The sequence below is a fragment of the Salvelinus namaycush genome, chromosome 9 (genome assembly GCF_016432855.1).
Source record: "Salvelinus namaycush isolate Seneca chromosome 9, SaNama_1.0, whole genome shotgun sequence".
Taxonomy (NCBI): domain Eukaryota; kingdom Metazoa; phylum Chordata; class Actinopteri; order Salmoniformes; family Salmonidae; genus Salvelinus; species Salvelinus namaycush.
The window spans coordinates 35,881,879-35,903,318 of record NC_052315.1 but is presented as its reverse complement, the minus strand read 5'-3'; the positions used below and the strand labels follow the sequence as shown (position 1 = coordinate 35,903,318).

At 44.0% G+C, this 21,440-nt stretch overlaps 1 protein-coding gene across 1 annotated transcript; it reads right to left on the bottom strand.

The window, feature by feature from the left end:
- Nucleotides 1-512: 512 nt before the first annotated feature.
- LOC120054022 (PHD and RING finger domain-containing protein 1-like) lies at nucleotides 513-20,228 on the bottom strand. Its single transcript, XM_039001378.1, has 19 exons — nucleotides 20,155-20,228; nucleotides 19,019-19,191; nucleotides 18,780-18,899; nucleotides 18,448-18,644; nucleotides 18,080-18,163; nucleotides 17,658-17,791; nucleotides 17,361-17,452; nucleotides 17,040-17,212; nucleotides 16,514-16,649; nucleotides 16,300-16,424; nucleotides 15,995-16,188; nucleotides 15,646-15,774; nucleotides 15,405-15,550; nucleotides 9,080-10,811; nucleotides 7,648-8,942; nucleotides 7,259-7,335; nucleotides 4,606-4,794; nucleotides 4,062-4,190; nucleotides 513-2,984 (listed from the first exon to the last, which is right to left on the bottom strand). The coding sequence occupies exons 2-19, from the start codon at nucleotides 19,104-19,106 to the stop codon at nucleotides 2,820-2,822; spliced, it is 5,205 nt and encodes a 1,734-aa protein (XP_038857306.1). The 5' UTR covers nucleotides 19,107-19,191; nucleotides 20,155-20,228; the 3' UTR covers nucleotides 513-2,819.
- Between the last annotated feature and the right edge of the window lie 1,212 nt (nucleotides 20,229-21,440).

Here is a 21,440-nt window from a genome sequence, read left to right as displayed (position 1 = left end):
CCTATGGAGAAGTGTAATGGCTGCTTTAAAGCTAGAATGCACAGTTGAAACAAAGGGGACACCCCACCTCTAAGTAAAAAGCTGAAGGAAGGGCCTGGAGAAATGTAACCTCAAATCCAGACGTGGAGAGCTATGGCTGCTTGGACTGACCATCCATATCATCAAAATTATAGTTTTAACCATGTTTTGAGGCTATACAGTGTTTGCTTATATTGGAGTAAAACAATCTTATCTTGGGTTCTAATGGGGTACAACAGCTCATGAGGCATTTAAGTTATATTCAAGAATCAATGGGTATATATATATTAATTTATAAGTCCAAAAATGGTTGTAGCAACTGAGGATTCTAGCTTTAACATTTGACGGGAATTGAACTGAAAATAATATAACCCCGACCCTTGGTGAAATATCCAGCCTTATATAATCAAATGTTGCCCATTCAGTAACAAAATATATCTTCACCCCACCCTTAAATTTAGCATGTTAGTAAAACATGAACACCACAAAAAAAGTAAATTGGGACAAAAATGTATTTTATTTTACTTAGTTATCATTTTGTGTTCCCTCTGAAGCACTTGCCCTATAAGATCAAGTAATGAAGGAGAAAAAACAAAATACATTTAACTCAAGCACCTCCTTTCCCCACTCCTCTCAAAAACAAAGTACGTAAGCTCAATTCCAATCAACCCCGAGACACTTCAAGTAGATCTGAAAGGATCAGATACTGCAGGTACAGTATACACAATTTGGTAGCAACTCCATCTGGCCCTCTGATACACCAATCCAATCCTTTTAGGTCTACAGAAGTGCCAAGCAGATATAATCTAGGGACCGATTTGAAATGTGAATATAGGTATAGGACAAGACAGGTGCCCAGTCCAAGGCAGGTCCACACACATCCATTCAACTACACACACAGAATGGGAACATGCCAACGACAAAATGGAAAAGATAGGGGGATATACTTTAACGCACCTTTCTACAAATAAACTTTTAGAAGAGATCTAGAGGAGTCTTTGAAAATAAGTAGAGAAGGTCAACCGTTTTCAGGTACAGTTGTAAGAAGTATTCATTAGCAGGAAGGAAGTGAACCACTTCCACCAATGAGAAACAGTGATTACGAATGGCATGAATTGAATACCGTATGACTAGGGCCAGGGGTTTCTCCCACCCACGACACCTGACTAGGAAATCCTTTGGCCCCTCGTTAAGAGTGTTTGTCAGGTCATGTCGTTATCAAAAACATCCTGGCCTTAACTAGGATTATGGATTATTACTTGATTAACAATTTCCAAGTTCGCAACTACAAGTGTGCCAATATTTGCAAGGACTAAAACAAATCTAGTTTGTTTGTGACAAAGAACAAACTCTGGCCGACCAGTGTCAAGAATAAGGGTTATTGCACATTATTCAAACTGGAAAATAAGCTTTTGGAATTGAACAGTCTTTCAGAAGAAATGTGAGCAACTAGTTGAGTTCATAACCAAGTGTGAATGTGTGAAGAAATGGGAAAAACATTGATTAGGCTGCAAGACAGGCATGATAAGCTTTGTCTTATGACTCGTTAGCCTGTTACAAATATACAACAGGACTAGCCAATTGATTCTAGACGAACGTTAAACTAAGAGAAAACACAGGTGAAGGTGCAGTATTCACAAAACGTATATAAACTCCAGTGTCTGCTGGTTTTCACTAATCATTGGCAAATGACTGGTCAATTGATAAATTAAAGCTGATGAATGCAGTCACCTCACCTGGTTTACTGTCTTAATCAAAACCTGATGAAAAGGTAGGATTAAAACCAGTAGACACTTTGGGCCTAGTCCAAACTTGAGAAAATTCACACAACTCAAACTTTCTCAACAACCATGCATTGATGATCAATGGGAGATTTTTTGAGGAAGTCTGAGTTGTGTGCCCTCATCTCAAGTTAGTATTCTGCCAATAGAGACCAGAGGAGCGTTGACAATCTGAGCACCACTGAAGAGGACAGACACTATGTGCAGAGCCACATACTGTATGGTCAACCAGCACTCCATCGGATCCACAGTTCCATAGCACTGAGACATTCACAAAAACAACAAACTTCATCCAGGACCATAAACAATATACATTTGTGAATTCCCGGTAGGCTGCTAACAACTGGAAGGGCGTACATAATGATCATTCAAAATCAATATTTACACCAAATCTAAAATCTGAAATAATTGTTTCTCCTTTTCCCAAAAAATTGCATACTGGTATTTTTCTGCATTGTGGCATTCTTTTAAAAATACCCCTCTACTGCCCAAAAGATACAAAATAAAAAGCCACCACTGCTTCTATTCAGACATTTTGCCAGTAGAAATAGCTGCTTCACATTATCCCTTAGCCTCTCTTGACTGAAAGGCTATCTGACTGAGAGCTGTCTCTTTAAGACAGAATCTCTGTGCTAGCCTCATACAGAGTAGACCAAGCTAGACCAACAAAGTACATCTACATGGTCTGGCCCCGGGTGAACCTGGAAACAAATTCAATTCAAAACAGATGCTTGGCAGTCAGTGGTAATCAAAGTGCCAGACAACATCGGGTGCAGTAAAAGTTACTTGCACATCTTCTTTCAACGAAACGGCTCTTCCATGATTTTGTGAAACTGTGAATTACTATGGACAGAACAAAACTTTATCGCACCTAAAAACTATGAAAGACAAATCAAATTTGGAGCCACTCTTTCTCTAAGCCCTTGCTTGAGTCCCCTAAAAACCTGTGACATGATAAGATAACAGAAATGATTAAATTAGTGAAAATGGCTGAATATGGCTGAGTGCTTGTGGATGATTTCATGGGGTCTCTGGATCGTTTGTTCTATCAGTTTCTGCCTCCTCTGTCTTCCCTCCATCCTCTCCTTTCCTGTGTTTCCTGTCATGTTTGTATTTGTCCACATATGCTTTGACCAGGATGGCCACTTTCACAGGGTTGATCTCTCCACTCTTACTGTGGCAGATCTGGAATCACAATGGAAAACAAATCATATACAAGTTAGAGAAGCAATTTACAAACAGTCAAATTATTTTCTTTTTAATCCACGGTGAAACACAAGGGCTGCATTCCAAACACTTAAAAGACACACCCTATCCCCTCGACCCTCAAATTAAGTGGACACTTCTGATGACGTATCATGACATCTGACGTGTTTACACCTGCAGGGCAAGGGGCGAGGGAGGGAGGGAGGAATGATTTTTAAAAGGACCCCCCCTTGCCCGGAAATTCGTCACTTGTTCATCCCTTGATGATTGTGTTTTCAGCCACCGGTAGCTTGTGGGTGCTTTATATGCGCTACAGTCAATTATGATTGCATGTCTACTTATATTAACTATATAATTATTAATCTACGCCTACTGTATGATAACTAGCAAATGAATTAGCTAACTAATGTTAGCCTGCCTAGCTGGAACTTCTGAAGAATTTTTTTTATTTCTACAATTTCCAAAAGATAACCAAACAAAAACATAATTACTTTTACTAGACGTGTTTGTGCCGTCATGTGCATTAGTAGCACAATTTCTAACCTTTTTACATCAGTTTTCACTTACACTTGTATGTTGACTTATCCATATTGACGTTGAGGTTTTAAGTTTTGGCTGACTTTTCTTAGCGGATGTACAATCATCGCGAATTGAATGATGGGGTGTTTCAGGCCCCGAAGTGAACACAATTGTACACTCACAAACTCGATCAAAAACGAGGGCTGAGGGGCTTACGTTCCAATCTTCCCAAAGGCATAAGGCGATGACGGTGTGTCTTTTATGAGTTTGAAACACAGCCACAGGCTGTCTTTCGTCATGTACTGCAAGAATTAGTGGAAGACTCAGTCGATTCTTGTAAATCTAAACTCTCATATTACACAGGTTGGGACAAGCCCCTACATCAACCAATGAAAGACACCTGATCTAAAGATTTACTCCCATGATAAACATCTTTGGTTTCATTATTATGTGCATGTTCTCCAGTTCCCGTAAAAAATCATTTTAATTTGGAATTGCAAACCACATGACAAATTTTGAGCCAATTATCAGGTATACCTTCTGGACAGCCTTGCGTACAATTTCCTTGTACTCTTCCTTCGTGATGTCTTTCTTCTGGTAGAAGGGCTTGATTGCCAGTTTCACCTCCTTTATGGCTCTCTCCTGCATGTGAAGCTTCTTTATGTACTGAGGATAGACACCGGTGATTAGTCAACATACACTACTACACTATGAAGAGGTCTGGTCATTTGTTGGCAAGAAGTATACAAGGACATATATACAGTGCATTCAGAAAGTATTCAGACCCCTTGACTTTTTCCACATTTTGTTACGTTACAGCCTTATTCTAAAATTTATTAAATTGTATTTTTTTCTTCATCAATCTACACACAATACCCCATAATGACAAAGCGAAAAACAATGGACATTGATGAGGGGGAAAAAACAATTTAATCAATTTTAGAATAAGGCTGTAACATAACAAAATGTGGAAAATGTAAATGGGTCTGAATACTTTCTGAATGCACTGTATACACATAGATATCACCCAAGTGTGCAATGATACATTTGAAGACCAATATTGTCTTTCTCTCAGACTCACATTATCGTTTCTGGAAGCATCATCCTCTCCTGGGGCTTCATTGGGTTCCCCCTGGACAGGTTTGGAGAGCCCTACTTGTGGTAGGCTGTTGGAGCTGGAGGGCACACTGGGGAGCACTACAGACACACTGGCCCTCTTGGTGCTCTGAACCTTGGGGTCAGGTGGTGACGTAGCACCCAAGGCGGCCTCCTATGGGTGGGAAGGTTTACTGACTATGTCCCAATTTGAGATGTGTGCGCAAGTTAAATGTTCACATAAATAGTGCATTTATGTTAATGGCGGAATTACACAAAAGATTTTAGGTGTTGGTAAATTACAGTACAATATTAACATTTTTATTTTAACAATTGTATTTCATGTTCTTAAATCACAACAGCAATATTACCTAACTAATAAAATAAACATTGGCATATATCTCAACCATCTATTGTCTCATCGAGACCTGGCAGGAATTGTGTTATTGTGTTATGGTATTCCCAGCACATAAAAGCCTCTGACGTGTAACATTCTTCCGTTCTACAGTTTATATTTCCCAAGAAAGGCTTGTACTTTCATTTCACTGTGAAACGCTGCTTTATCAGTTTCAGTTTCTGTCACATGATCTCTCTATAGACCCATGTGATCGGCAATGGCTTTACGCTGACAGCCACAATAACTGCTCTCCGGAAAAAAAAAAAAAAAGACAGACTGCCACTCTGTGGCCTTTCAGGAGAGATGCATGTTAATTACAGAAACATTTTGTGCTGAATGTTTTGGAGCACTAAATCACAGATATCTGTAAAGATCATCAGTACGTCTACTTTATATTATTGATATGACCGGCCAGCAGTATGATGCTGTGACTAGGTGCCATTTCATAGTGAATTCCATACTGATTGATCATAACCAAAGTTCCCTCTAAACTAGACCCGAGACTGCTACGCAGCTCCCCCAGACTAGCACACACGGAGAGAAGCACGATATTGAACTTCACTCAACTTTCTAGTTTCCCTTTACTGTTGAAATTGTGATCGAGTCAATGCAATATTAGCCATTTTCAATGCAACATATCGAAACAAAACGATTTATGCAAGAGATGTTGCTGTTCGCAGAACGCTTCGGGGTAGGTTTATATTGCGCACCACTCACCCTATTCTCTACAGTTTACACAGACCAGTGCGGCGGCATTACCAATCAGAGGTGCAGTAGGCCTATAGGCAAATAGGCCATTGCCATATATTGAGCTGTGCCATTTACATTGTACTGGACTGTTTTTACAGCTGTAGTCTTGAGTAGATGCGTTTGTTTTGAGATCAAAGCAAGAGCTGCATGTAGCCATGTATGCACATTTTGTTAATATATTTTGCCAGTTAGTGAGTTATTAGCCCAGTTATATATTGCTGACTACAAGAACACAAAACGTGTACATTTCTAGACTTCTTTGAAAAGCAAGAGCTTTTTTTGTCTTAAAGGGACAGTAGCCAATAGGCAGAGGGTAGCATAATGCGTCTGATTCTCTATAATAATGGTATGGAAATAATAATACATTTTATTTTGTAAAGTTGTTTCCTGCATCAAACAACAACATTTTCAGTCACCCCCTTGTCTGAAGGACAAGTGGATAAACAGGTTAGTGTCCAGCCATGCATGTTTTTTCTAAAGTCTCATGGAATGTAGGCCTACATTGAACACCACACATTGGCTGCTACTGTAGGCTGAATGATAGAACAGCTATTTCCATGTTAAAATGGGATACATTTTGTCCATTGTTTTTGATGGTAGGCCACTCTGGTAGACATACATTATCATCAAATAGCCACAGTAGCCTACTTGACCACCATTAAAACTAACTTAAAGAGGGTACAGCCGCAGTGTTCAGAGTAAACACGCGCTGGAAGTTGCACAGAATTTGAACTCAGCAGACCTGAAATTTGCTCAGTGTCAACAAAAAAAAAATGAGGGGGAACATTGATCATAACTATACAGAACAAAAATATAAATGCAACGTGCAACAATTTCAAAGAGTTTACTGAGTGACAGTTCATATAAGGAAATCAGTCAATTGAAATAAATACATTAGGCCCTAATCTATGGATTTCACATGACTGAGCAGGGGTGCAGCCATGGGCCCACCCACTTGGCAGCCAGGCCCACACACTGGGGAGCCAGGCCTAGCCAATCAGAATTTGAGACATCTGTGGCAAAACTGTGTGACAAAACAGCACATTTAAAGTGGCCTTTTATTGCCCCCCAGCACAAGGTGCACCTGTGTAATGAGCATGCTTTTTAAATCAGCTTCTTGATATGCCACACCTTGGATGGATTATCTTGGCAAAAGAGAAATGCTCACTAACAGGGATGTAAACAAATTTGTGCACAACATTTGAGAGGAATAAGCTTTTTGTGAGTATGGCAAATTTCTGGGATTTTTAGTTCAGCTCATGAAACCATGAAACTCATTTTTTGTTCAGCTCATGAAACACTTTACATGTTGTGTTTATATTTTTGTTCAGTGTACATATTAGCAGGAAAGAAAGGCAGCATACAGCAGTAGAGGCCTGAAGCACAAAATAGTTATCTAGGTAAGTAGGCAGGCCAACCTAATGCACGAATGCATCTATGTTTCTGAGAAGTAAGGAAGAGGTGTGTATGTGACGAGGTGGCTGAGCCATACCTGATTGGAAGCCTGGGTGGAGGAGGCAGGTCTGCGAGCTCCCTCCTGTTTGAGCTTCAGTTTGTAGAGGGCCAGCTCTGAGACAGAGAATACACACACGCTATGACCCTCTCTGTATTATGTGAATTAGAGGTAGTTTCTGAACCGGAGTCAAACAGCTGACTAGAAAAAGTTCTGTAATACAACATGTAAGGGCTCTGATTGGGTCAATCCTGATTGTGGTAGGCTTAAATTGTATACAAAATGAATTACGTGTCTTTGTCATATGCACAGGAACACTTGGTGTACACAGTACAATGACATGCTTACATGGAGGTTCACCTCTCAACAATGCAACAACAATAAGAATAGAAAATGTAGAATATTTGAAAATGTACAATAATACTCACTACTGCCAGTCTTCTCTGGCTGTGGTCCATCTGGTTCCTGTAGGTTCCAGGTGACTCTCTTCACCGAGGGTTTGGCTTTAACACCTGGCGTGACTGTCTTCACCTCTTCGTCCTCCCCTTCGCCCTCCTTCGCCTCTTTAACCCCAGCCTCCCCTTTCTCTCCTCCTGGCTCTGCTTTCTCACTCTTCACATAGTCCAGACTGTCCAGCATCATGTCCACGTCCATGTCATCAAGTTCATAGTCGGAATGCTCCTCTACCTCTTTTTTCACTGGGATGGTTTGGACAGATGGAGGGGTCTCTGTGAGGGTCTTTGGTACTAGAGGCAGGGATGGGGCCACCTGCTGGCAGGCTGTAGTCACTGCAGCCTGAGAAGGAGCAGGGACAGGGTTGGTGCGGAGTGTTGAGAAGCTGGGGCTGGGTTGGCCTGTGGGGGGAGCAGTGATGGAGGTCAGTTGTTGAGGCAGCTCAAGCCAGATGGGCTCAGTCTTGGTTTCCTTTAATACCTGGTCTTTTTGTTCGGTTATGTCTGAGGTGGGGAGGGCGCACGCCTCGTTTATGAGGGGGGGAGGTTTTTCCTTTTTGATCTCCTTGTGCTCTTGCAAGTCCTTGAACTCGCTGAACATTGACAGAGGTTTTTCTTCCTTGATTGGTTTACTATCCAGTGATTCTTCAAACATATCAAAGGCAGGCAGTATCTCTTTTTTGATTTCTTTGAGCAGCTTCGACTCCTTGAGCAGTTTTGCTGAGAGAGAGGCGTGCTTCTCTGTTCTAAATTCATTGCCGTCACTCTCCTTTTTCACCTGGTAGACAGAGAGGAGAGAGTGAGGTTTGAGTCCTGAAGAAGAGGAAGGCATCTCTTGTTTGATCTCTCGCTCTTTTCTCTCTTCTTCAGCCTCTCTCTCTTTCCGAGTAAGCGCTTTCTCTCTTTTCTTCTCTTCCTGTTCTTCTAGCTCTTTGGAGGAGGTGGTTGAGAAAGACCCTGGTCTGTGTGTGCCCTGTGACGACCCCTCTTCTTTTCTCCTCTCTCTGGACCGCGACCTGGACCTCGGCCTCTTCTTGTCTTTTGACCGCACATCAACCCTGTTTTTTGACCCAGAGGATGATGGTTGTGATCGTGAGTGGTCTTTCCTCCTCTCCCTGGACCGCGAGCGAGACTGCGAGCGACCTCGCTTCTTGGTCTTTGATGGCCGACCCTTCTCTCTCTCACTTCCTCTGCTGTCATTCCTCTCCCTGCTCCCCATCTTCTGCTTCCTACTCTGGTGCCGCTCTCTGCTGCTGGAGCCAGACCCCGACCTAAATCAAAATAATAATATGAGTTATTATAATAACAGTATATACTAGAATATATTTCATAATTTATTATATTATTATTAAAAGACCACAAAATCACTGCACACAGAATTGACATTATCACAGAATGACATTATTACCTGGAGCGCCTCCTGTCTTTGGAGAGCGAACATGACCGTGTCTTATTCTTGCGAGACCTCTCAGAGGCCTCAGAAGTGGAGCTGTCTGATGGAGAACGACGCAGTCTCCTCTCCCTCGATTCTGAACGCCTGGGCCTTCTCTCACCCCCCTCTTCTCCTCTCTTATCCTCGTCGTCTCCCCTCTTCCTCCCTTGCTGCTCCGGGGCCTTGTCTCCCCTTCTCCTGCCTGCCTCCGGGCTGTTTGAGGTGGACCGCCGTTCCGTGGAAGACCCCCCACCTTTGGATGTTTTCCTCCCATGGCCTGAGGGCCTGGAGTTTGATTTAGACCAGGACGGGGACTTGGGGGGGCTGTCCTGGGGCTCTGACTTGATCTCGGTCTTCACCATCTTGTTGACGTGGTGGCTGGAAGCTGAGCTGGATGAGAAATTATCAGTCTTCTGGCTCTGGGGCTCTCTACTCTTGCCCGTCTGCCCATTCTCACCCCCATGTTCTTTCCTCTTTCTCTTCCCAGGGACATGTCTCTGGGACAGGAGTGTGCTGGTGCCAGTCATCCCAGACCTGGGTGCGTTGTGTGGGCCGTGACAAGGCTTTGCCGTGTCTGCCTCGCTCTTCACATCCAGAACTTCTCCTGAGCCCTCATCCCTCTCCAGTGACACCCTATTTTCCATTGCCTCAGCTTTCACCTGGTAGATGGCACATTCCTTGTGCGCCATGGATGGTTTCCCCCCAGCATGGCCCTCTCCTTCACTTTCTGAGGCGTTGGAGTCTGAGCCTGTTGGGTGGAAGGGGTCGTATATATCCCCCTCCTCCTCTTTGACCTGTGTGTGTGAGGTGGCCGGGGGCCTCTGTTTGCTGCTGCGCTCCTCTCTTCTCCTCTTCGCCGCCTCTTCTTCTTCCGTGGACAGTGGTTCTTGACTGTTGCCAGCGGCAACCATTGCTGAGGCGTTGCTAAGCTGTCGGGCGTACCACGCATTCCCACTGGCATTGATCCGGAAGCACACCGTGGATGCCAATGCCGGGTTGGCTGGGGAATCAGAGGAAGAGGAAAAGGAGCTGGAGAAGGCAGACAAAGAGCCTGCTCGCTCTGGTCTCTGGGTCTGGCCCTCTGTCCTGCCCTGCTGCTGCTGGTCCACCCTTGGCTGCCTACCCCTGTTCCCACCCAGGCTGTTCACACAGGCCTCAGGGAAGCCATTACCATTAGCACAGCTACTACTACCCCCTCTACTGACACTGCCATTTGTTAGCCCACCCCTCTCCCGTTTTATCTTTGGTATCCTGGGAAGCACCGATACTGGTGCTTCCCATACTGGTTTAGGGGCAGCCTTCTTAGCCTGGGGCTGTGGTGGCACGGTCTCCCTCCCGCTTGACCGAGAGTCTGGGATAGGAGTGGAGGTGGCTTCCCTCTGGGTCCCATGGGGGAGTTGTACACCAGTGGCCCCCCAGTGGCTGTGTCCAGGACTAGGGCTGGGTCTGGGAGGCGGGGAAGTCTGGCTGTGGCTGGCCGGGCGGGGGGATGAGGGGGTGAGAGGGGATGAGCAGGGCCCTGGGGAGATGAGGGACGGCCTGTTCAGGGGGCTACAGGAGGGTCCCACCACCAGGTCTCCGTTAGTGGGGAGAGAGAGGGAGCTGACTGCTGCTGGGTTAGGGGACATCCCTGAGTGGTTCTGGGCTACTGATTCACCAGAGCTGCTGCTCCTACTGCTGCCCAGCCTGGACGAAGACGACACACCCACTACAATACAAACACAAGACAACCATTTATTAACCCTTATTGTGCTGTTTAACACAGAATCCAACAGACTTCAAATTCAATGATAGACAAGCAATAAAACTAGGGTTGTCCCCGACTATAAAAAAATCTTGGTCGACGAGTCGTCCTGTTCCTGTCAAAATGTTTAAACTTATTTTTCCATATATAGACAGAATCCCCCCATGTGTTTGAATAAAAACAACTACATATGCACTGAGCTTGTCTGATGCTTTAAGCACACTGTTTGATTAAATAATTAAGAAACACAAATGACTCAAGAAAGAGGCCAATGGTCACGTGGTTAAAACAAAAATGACAGTGTGCCTGTGTGACTGGCGCACGTTGTCTCGCTCTCCTCCCTACTGCAGCGAAAAGGCACCACAGCATTATAGTTTCTAACTGAAAAGTTCTGTTACCTACAGTTGAAGTCGGAAGCTTACATACTTAGGCTGGAGCCATTCAAACTCTTTTTCAACCACTCCGCAAATTTCTTGTTAACAAACTATAGGTTTTGGCAAGTCGGTTAGGATATCTACTTTGTGCATGATAAGTAATTTTTCCAACAATTGTTTACAGATATTATTTCACTTAATCACAATTCCAGTGGGTCAGAAGTTCACATACACTAAGTTGACTGATCCTTTAAACAGCTTGGAAAATTCCAGAAAATGATGTCATGGCTTTAGAAGCTTCTGATAGGCTAATTGACATCATTTGAGTCAATTGGAGGTGTACCTGTGGATGTATTTCAAGGCCTACCTTCAAACTCAGTGCCTCTTTGCTTGACATCATGGGAAAATCTAGAGAAATCAGCCAAGACATCAGACAAAAAAATTGTAGAACTCCACAAGTCTGGTTCATCCTTGGGAGCAGTTTTCAAACGCCTGAAGGTACCACGTTCATCTGTACAAACAATAGTACGCAAGTTTAAACACCACGGGACAAAGCCGTCATACTGCTTAGGAAGGAGACGCATTCTGTCTCCTAGAGATGAACGTATTTTGGTGCGAAAAGTGCAATCCCAGAACAGCAGCAAAGGACCTTGTGAAGATGCTGGAGGAAACAGGTACAAAAGTATTTATATCCACAGTAAAACGAGTCATATATCGACATAACCTGAAAGGCCACTCAGCAAGGAAGAAACCACTGCTCCAAAACCGCTATAAAAAAGCCAGACTATGGTTTGCAACTGCACATGAGGACAAAGATCGTACTTTTTGGAAAATGTCCTCTGGTCTAATGAAACAAAAATAGAACTGTTTTGCCATAATGACCATTGAGAGGAGGAAAAAGAGGAAAAAAGGTGACGCTTGCAAGCCGAAGAACACCATCCCAACCCTGAAGCACGGGGGAGGCAGCATCATGTTGTGGGGGTGCTTTGCTGCAGGAGGAACTGGTATACTTCACAAAATAGATGGCATCATGAGGCAGGAAAATTATGTGGATATATTGAAGCAACATCTCAAGACATCAGTCAGGAAGTTAAAGCTTGGTCGCAAACGGGTCTTCCAAATGGAAAATGACCAAGCATACTTCCAAAGTTGTGGCAAAATGGTTTAAGGACAACAAAGTCAAGATATTGGAGTGGCCATCACAAAGCCCTGACCTCAATCCTATAGAAAATGTGTGGGCAGAACTGAAAAAGCATGTGTGAGCAAGGAGGCCTACAAGCCTGACTCAGTTACACCAGCTCTGTCAGAAGGAATGGGCCAAAATTCACCCAACTTATTGTGGGAGGCTTGTGAAAAGCTACCCGAAACGTTTGACCCAAGTTAAACATTTTAAAGGCAATGCTACCAAAAACTAATTGAGTGTATGTAAACTTCTGACCCACTGGGAATGTGATGAAAGAAATAAAAGCTGAAATAAATAATTCTCTCTACTATTATTATGACATTTCACATTCTTAAAATAAAGTGGTGATCCTAACTGACCTAAGACAGCGAATTCTTACTAGGATTAAATGTCAGGAATTGTGAAAAACTGAGTTTAAATGTATTTGGCTAAGGTGTATGTAAACTTCCGACTTCAACTGTATACATACAAAAAATATATGGGGGATAGGAAATGATGCAGACAATTACATTGATGGAAGCAACAATCTATCCGCAATATTAAAGTTGGTCCACCCCCTAAAAAAAAAACTTTTAAAAAACTCAGCAAAGAAGTGCTAGGCCACACAAGCTCGCAGAACGGGACAAAAATCGTCTGTCCTCGGTTGCAACACTCACTACCGAGTTCCAAAATGCCTCTGGAAGCAACGTCAGCACAAGAACTGTTCGTCTGGAGGTTCATGAAATGGGTTTCCATGGCCGAGCAGCCGCACACCAGCCTAAGATCACCATGCGCAATGCCTAGTGTCGGCTAGAGTGGTGTAAAGCTCGCCGCCATTGGACTCTGGAGCAGTGGAAACGCGTTCTTTGGAGTGATGAATGCTTCACCATCTGGCAGTCCAACGGATGAATCTGGGTTTGGCGGATGCTAAGAGAGCGCTACCTGCCCCAATGCATAGTCATAACTATAAAGTTTGGTAGAGGAGGAATAATGGTCTGGGGCTGTTTTTCATGGTTCGGGCTAGGCCCCTTAGTTCCAGTGAAGGGAAATCTTAACGCTACAATGACATACTCAACAATTCTAACATTTTGGGGAAGGACCTTTTTCTGTTTCAGCATGACAATGTTACCGTGCACAAAGTAAGGCTCATACAGAAAGGGTTTGTGAGATCGGTGTGGAAGAACTTGAGTGGCCTGCACAGAGCCCTGACCTAAACCCCATCGAACACCTTTGTGATGAATTGGAACGCCGACTGCTAGCCAGGCCTAATCGCCCAACATCAGTGCCCGACCTCACTAATGCTCGTGGCTGAATGGAAGCAAGTCCCTGCATCAATGTTCCAACATCTAGTTGAAAGCCTTCCCAGAAGGGTGGAGGCTGTTATAGCAGCAAAGTTGGGACCAACTCCATATTAATGCCCATGATTTTGGAATGAGATGTTCGATGAGCAGGTGTCGACATACTTTTGGTCATGTAGTGTAAACATGGATGATTTATAAAGCCAGGCACATTTAACTGTTAGGCTATTGATTATAGACCTAATTAAGTTGGGGTTTGTCCTCTCCTCAATTTGCTTAGACAATCAGGCTAAGCCCTATTCGCAATGGGACTAGTATTACTAGAGAACGTTGGTTATGTAATTATTACCCCAGAATATCCGTTATTCCAGAGGAAGATTCGGACGGGATTTGTTTTTTCTAAACTGCCCCATGTAATTATGTTTTACTATAAAATGACAGTTATGACGGAAGCCTGGAGGTTTTTTTCTAGGTGTGAAGATATTTCAACAAGTCGAGACGATAACAGGGCTACACTGATAACTCGAGCTTGGTTCCCAAGTTTCTAAACCATACCAAACCATCTTTGGTATAGTGTTGCCATAATATTTTAATTGACGAAGTGTGAAAGTAGGATATTTCAGCGATCTACAGTAGACGTCCTAAAGGCCCCACAGCCTTCAGACGTGAGCTAAACAGTGCACTTGCACTTGAGATGCATTTTAAGGCTATGGATGCGAAAGTGAACTTTTAGGTCACGTTTAGGTCAGTTGTATGCTGCTTTGAGATCTGTTAACAGCAAGGGTTACATTGAATAGGTGTAATATTTTTTACTGGTGCATTTGGCAATATGCTATTCATGTGCACAAAACATATGAACAAAAGCAATCACTGTGAAAGTTGATGCATGTAGTCCCTTCATATATATATATGGCTATGCGCAGCACTTCGTTCAATTTATCGAATCAGTTATTGTTTTCTTGCTCAAACCGTGAGCAACACCTGTCAAACTCAGACATTGGAGTTCACCAAAAAAAATTAGATTATTCTGGCTGGAATTGTTACTCTCCTGCCATGTACAAATTACTGCCATGGCAGATTCAGACAGAACTAAAATGACAGATGTGGTGTTGTGCTTGTGCACATAATTACATTACCCGACCAGCCCCAGTAAAACTAATCCTGTCTGAATAGGGTTTAAGGCAAGGGCTGTTTCCTCGTCTCTGCTGCCTCCGCCGCATTGTTCTCAATCCCAATATGCTGGTTCATTTTGCTGTTATGCACAGAGCAACATAGGGAAAGGCGCCAGTTCTACGGCACACTGAAGATGATGTTTCAGTACTGTGGACAGCGACCATATCCATAAAATAATAAAATAATATTAGATTTATTAGTGTTGCACCATTCGTTTTACATAATATAACCATATTGAATTTCAGTATCATGTCTTAGAGTGATGGACTATACCATCCACGTGGCCTCCGCAATGGATTAGTCCATTGAGACAGGCACGAATCAGAGTGGAAAAATGAAAAAAAAATAATAATAATAATAAAAATTGTGACTGCTCGACTAAAGACATCTTGGGCGACCAAACAATCGACCAGTCAACTAAATGAGGTCAGCCCTAAATAAGACGTTCACTAGTTCTTGAATAGCCGATATTAGATACGGAAAACAAAAATATTAGCAGAAAGAGAAAGGACAAGAGATTGAACTAAAGGAAGAAACCCTAGCAGCCCACCTGGTTTGGTAGCCTTGAGGGATCCGTCTCTGTTGATGACCACATCTGAGCTGTCCATCAGCAGCATGCTCTGTCCTGATAGGATGCTGCCCAGAAGGTCAGGCACTGGGGCCAACGCCGCCACCTGGGGCAGGCTTGGGCCCCGCCTACAACACCATGGCAACCACAGGTCACACATGTGCCATATTGAAGGATGTGAGCTACGTAACAACATAACGTGGGAGGAGATGAGAAGGGGTACCTGGAGAGGCCAGCAGTGATTGGTCGGGCCACAGGCTGGTGCGAGCGGAGGGCAGAGCGAGATAAGCCATGCCTCTTAGCCTCCAGCAGTGATGTCATGGCCGAGGCATGCTCTTCCTCCTCTTCATTCCTGGTGTGGGATCAACAACCACTCAACATTCAGAAAAGGGTTTGGGTGCATTCCACAATTGCTTGTTATTTTCCGAGTTTCTTTTTCAATTCATGGTTTTGTTAAAAATGATTGTTGTCTATATGTTCAGTGTTGTTCTGGCATTAACTGGAGATTTCCACTTTCTGGTTGAATAAAGTACTATGTTATCTTATGATTGTGAGTTCTGCCTGAGACAGACCTGTCAGTGAAGGGGTCCAGGTCAAAGGGGTCTCCATAGACAGAGAGCGAAGCAGCTCCTATGTCAGCTCTCATACTGCCCAGAGTGGTTTCTGTAGGCCGGTACACAGAGGGAAGGGATGAGCCCCATTTGGGATTCCCTATCCCCAGGTTATGGGCTATACGACCACGAGACGTAGGCTCCTTCTTCACCACCTAGAAACACACACGCAAATACACACAGCCAGATTGAACATGAGCACTCCTATCAATCTGTTGTAGGTACTATACTTTCCTGCTATACGTGTTAAAAATGTAAAGTCTCACCATTTTCCTTCTGGACTTGGACCTCCTCACTCTCCGTTTCCTCCTCTTCACCCCAGTGCCTGCAGATTTGCCCTTCTCACCCGTGGCAGACGATGACCTCTTACTATTGCCTTTCCTGCGCTTTACTGTGGGCACAGAGCAAATGCATCTCTTTTAACAACCCAGATAGGCTGTGTGTGTGTGTGTGTGTGTGTGTGTGTGTGTGTGTGTTCACCTGTCCTGCGTCGTCGGCTGGATGGAGCACGGGGTGTGAGGTCCCGTATGTACACGGCTGTGTTGAGTCCTGCCACTACTGCGTTGATAGTGTCATCCAGCCAGGTGGACTGTGGCATCAGAAAACTGGGGGCAACCTGAGACCAGAGGAACACTGCATCACTCTACTGATTCTTGGTTGTCTATTTTGTCAAAAGACATGAACTTCACAGCCGTCTGATGAGAGGCAGCCTGCAGCGTCACTCTGAAGAGCCACCTCTCTCTGACTCTCTATTCTATTCCTGCATGTCAAATGTTACTTGGTGCAAGTAGCGCATTCAAACGAGACAAAATAACATAGATGGAAAACATAATTTTTAATTCTGTATGTACATTATCATGCTGCTCAATAAACAATCTTTGCTTACAGCGTTCATATCAATACTGCATATCGGTACTACAGAGTAAGGGATGCTGACACTAGTGGTGAGTAGCGAAGTGAAGGAGAACAAAGAAGCCAGTAGGAAGCAACACGCATCATGCCAAACCTGTGCAGTGCGTGCCTGGGTGATGCGGTGGCGGTTGACACTGGCGCGGACCCTCTCGCTTTGCTGGGTGCGGGCGATGGCCCGGGTGGGGCCCGTTGTGCGGGGGCGGGAGCGACTGGTTGTGGGACGGGCGCTGCTCAGACTCTCCACGTCGCTCTGCTCCTCTGAACCCCCTGAGGAGCAGGAGCATTGATGAGCTCTGGGATCTTGGTAAAAGGACTTACCTGTACTGTACAATACCTGTACTACTGCTGTATACAAAGAGTATTGTCCACTTTTTTTCTTCAGAGGAAGACGTAATGACTCAATAGTACTGATTACTTGAATGGCGGTTGTTGGCTTGACACTCTGGGCAGAACCATTCCTCCACAGGGACAGCGTCTAGCGGGGGGGTCAGACACTCCATGTGGTACCTTCCATGGAGCACAGACATGATGGGTTAGAAATTAGGGGTTAACATGGACATGATCAGATCATCATAAAAAAAACTGGGGAAAAAGGTAAAAGGGTTCATTTTAATGACCAGATGGATGTATTTTGATTTGCCGATGTCATACAATCAGGAATTCATCATGAAAAATCCAAGAAAGATCAGGTGGTGTGTAGCTTGTGTCTCACCCTGCATCACAGCCGTCACAGAGCAGCAGTCGGTCTTCACGGTCGCTCCCCCCACACACCTCACAGCTGGTCTGTTCTAGCTCCAGGTCTATCACCTCCTCCTGGCCCTCCTTCACTGGCTTCTGCACTGTGATCTGCACTCAACCATCACAACACGGACATAGAGCAATGAGAGGAAAGTGACTGTCTGCAGCTCCCATGCATGATCCATATTTGCACAATGTTTGGACCATAATGTTCTTTGCCACAAAATAAATCAAACACCCTTCATGAGGAATACACATGCCATCTGTAGTAGCTACTTCTCTACCTCTCAAAGACATCCCCACCCCACCCCAACACATTCACAACATGAAATCATGATCAAAGGCAAATAAAATACTTATATTCAACTACAGAAAGTCTGAACTTTTTTAACTCACCATTTTCTGCACTTTCCCACCGTAACATTTTCTCAGGTAGATGTTATTGAAGACTATTCTGTCCACAGGACAGGAGTTTGCATTCTGAGGGAAGAACAAAAACACGCTTGGAAGCACAACATTTGGACACACTTCAACATATCATGACTGTCTGTCTTAACAAAACCTCAGTTTATAGGATTGAAAGTGAAAGCTGAGGTGTGGTGACTCTTGTCCATAGTTTCAGTGATGATCATCAATTTGACAGGTTAGTGTCTTCTAGTTCTTACAACAATATCATAATTTTGAGTCTGTACGAAGACTGAAGTGGGTAAAAGGCTTTGACCCCTTGACCCGTCTTCTTGCCCCCTCTGATGTCACCCCCCTACCTTGGACCACTCAAGGATGCAGTCGAGGCAGAAGTAGTGTTTGCAGCTCTCTGGTGTGGCCACAGGCTGGCTGTGGAAAGAATTGAGGCAGATGGGACATTTCTCTGTGTCCTCGTCTGAGCTCAGACCTGCCAAGTCAGCAGACACTCCCCCCACCGCACCCTCCACCTCCTTCACAGCATCCTCCTCTTCATCATCTGAGGAACAAGTATGTTGTATGAGGTTATGAAACTCAAGTAGTAGGTCTATACCTTGGATACTAAAAGTGTATCATGAACCATTACCGATTATTTCCTATGAGTACAGTGGCCTACATCTCCATAACCTCTCACCATCACTATCATCCTCCTCTTCTCCCTCATCTTCCTCTCCATCGAGGTGTTCTTCCTCCTCCTCACCACTGTCAGAAGCTACCTCCTCAGATTCCTCCCCACCATCATCTGAGTCTTCATCTGGATGTTGACAAAGAAAAGTGGATGTACAGCCTTAAAGTTAGCTCCCGTATTCTTTCCAATAGTACTAAGATTCACTCATTAGGCTATTCATAAAATGTTGGGATATGAGCCCATACCTGAGATTGCCCACAATGCTGGCCTTTTCCCTTTTCCGTGGGTGGCATTCCGGTTGATCAGCTCATCCTGGCTGTCCTCTTCGTCCATGGCTGAACATCAGAGAGCCTCCAGCACCAATCTCTAGCTAAATTCCAAAGGCTCTGCTTAAGTGAGACTTATGAATTGTCAGTAGCTGGAAAATACATTACATTTAAATGAGTGCCACAGCTCTTCACCTGGTCCACCCGCAAACAACGCTTTCCTGTGTACTCAGTATTGACACCTGCTACAAACAAAGACGCTTGTAGAAATATCAGATTAGCACTTCATTAAATAGCGGTATGTGAAGGAGGTATATGAAAACCAGCTAGCATGTCACAAGTCAAGTGCCACTTGAAGTGGACAGCTAGTTAGTCCATTGACAAGAGATTTAACACAAAGGTTAAAGTCTGCCAGCCATAAATAACAAGCACAGACTGACAAACGAGGTAAAAATGTATACCAAGTTCTCTTTTTCAAGATTATAGAAGCTGTTTAGCTTAGCTAGCTAACAACTGCTGCTGCTGCTTCAGTTTCCTCAACAAACACGCTGCGCGACTGTGGTGGTGCGCTGCTGTGCATACATGCTGGCTAAAAGAGTTGCCTGTTGTTACTAGGTAAACTTAAATACGCTTCGTTACCTAGCTACTTACCTTCTTGCAAATAAAACGTGCAAGTTATGGAATATTCTTAGCTAGCTTTGCAACACTAGCTAGCAATGCATGTTAGCTAGATATCTGCATTGTTTTGGAGAATAGCCTGCTAGTTAGCTAACGTTACCATTTTTAGCTTGAGTCTAAATATAACTTGCAAGCTCGTTATCTTCGGTGCATGTGACATTCATATACTATAATGTTGATACATTAACAATTTCTCATTATTCAGGCATACGTTAATGTATACTTGGGGCGGCAGGTAGCCTAGTGGTTGGAGCGTTGGGTCAGTAACTGAAAGGTTGCTAGATCGAATCCCCGAGCAAACAAGGTACAAATCTGTCGTTCTGCAGTTAACCCACTGTTCCTAGGCCGTCATTGTAAATAAGAGTTTGTTCTTAACTGACTTTCCTAGTTAAATAAAATAAAAAGATTTCGAACATGCAAAGTGTGTTTACACCTACCCTCAGTTGTGAGTGACATGTTTGGCGTAATTTCTCAGTCCACGATTTTTCTTGAGTGACATCGCCGGCTGGAGTGACGGAAATGGCCGAACGCACTCTTCTTCTTCTTTGGGATTGGGTTGGCGGATCGCATACACCACCACCTACTGTACTGGAGCCTACCTACATTAAATTCTCTTCATTATTTCTGTTCCTCTAAGGAAGTGAAATAGAGCCCTAGACAACCCTTTCCTCCCCTCACTACACCACACAAACCCCTAACCCTTTCACATAATCTCTCCCTATCACACAGTTCACAAAATGTCAACACATGCTCCACCTTTTCCTCTGATAAACACTCATCACACAGACCTGTTTCATGTCACCCTACCATCCAGAACGTGGCATTCAAACCTGTGTGCCCAAACCCTAGTCTATTCCACACAACGTCCTCACTGCTACATCACACTTCTTCCTTTACTGACCGGTGCACGCAATACAATTGCCTCCTTTGACTACTAGAATCCCACTCCCTTTTCCAAAGATCGAGCCCTTTTGACCGGCTCAAGGACTTGAGTTCCCTGCGTACCAGGGGGACCTGAATATATACCCCCTCTCTCCTCACAGAACTCTTAACTACCACATCGTCTTGCTCGTACCTTCCGGGGCCTGGCGAAACTGCGCTATGCCACTGCCTATGCTCACCATTATGCTGCCTATTAGGCTAGCTAGTTTATAGGTTACCCATGCAAAGCCATCCAATCGTGCAACTTTACTGTAGGCTGTGTGTAGCCGGACTGATCATAAGACTAATAATGGGCATACCGGTTGCCTACATACTATGTGGCTCTGCCGCTCTCTGCTGGTTGATGTAAAAATGACGTATTACCAGGACGGGCCTGTTACATAATAGGCTAAAGCATAAGACATTCCTGCTTAATTGTTGCTTTGTATCTATCGTGTAATAATTTGTCCCTGTATCCGATTGTATCCAATCAAGTAAATGGTATGGTCTGGCATTTTCGACCAGACAATATTATGTTGATAGCTTTGGCTTCGACTTCAATCAGGTCACTTGGTAATGTTATTGAACCTGTGCGCCAGTATCAATAAAGCTTCAGACACACACAGCACTATTTAAATATGTTTTTATATACACCGAGGCGAAAAAAGGATTGTTTGACACCAGCCAATCCGTCGCGGTCAAAAGTTCAAATTTTGAACAGTTTTACGCATAGCACACCGTCGCTCAAGGCAAACTAGGCTATCTGCTATAGCAGGTTATTTTTTATATTTGAAGGGGACAA

Bases quoted from the DNA above. Each gene is read 5' to 3' on its own strand.
- LOC120054022 (XM_039001378.1), bottom strand. From the start codon at position 19,106: ATGGACGAAGAGGACAGCCAGGATGAGCTGATCAACCGGAATGCCACC. The intron at 17,792-18,079 runs GTGAGTTAAAAA...GGTTGAGTGCAG, and splicing joins GTGGGAAAGTGCAGAAAATG to ATCACAGTGCAGAAGCCAGT. The intron at 4,795-7,258 runs GTATGGCTCAGC...TCCCACCCATAG, and splicing joins CCACCCAGGCTTCCAATCAG to GAGGCCGCCTTGGGTGCTAC.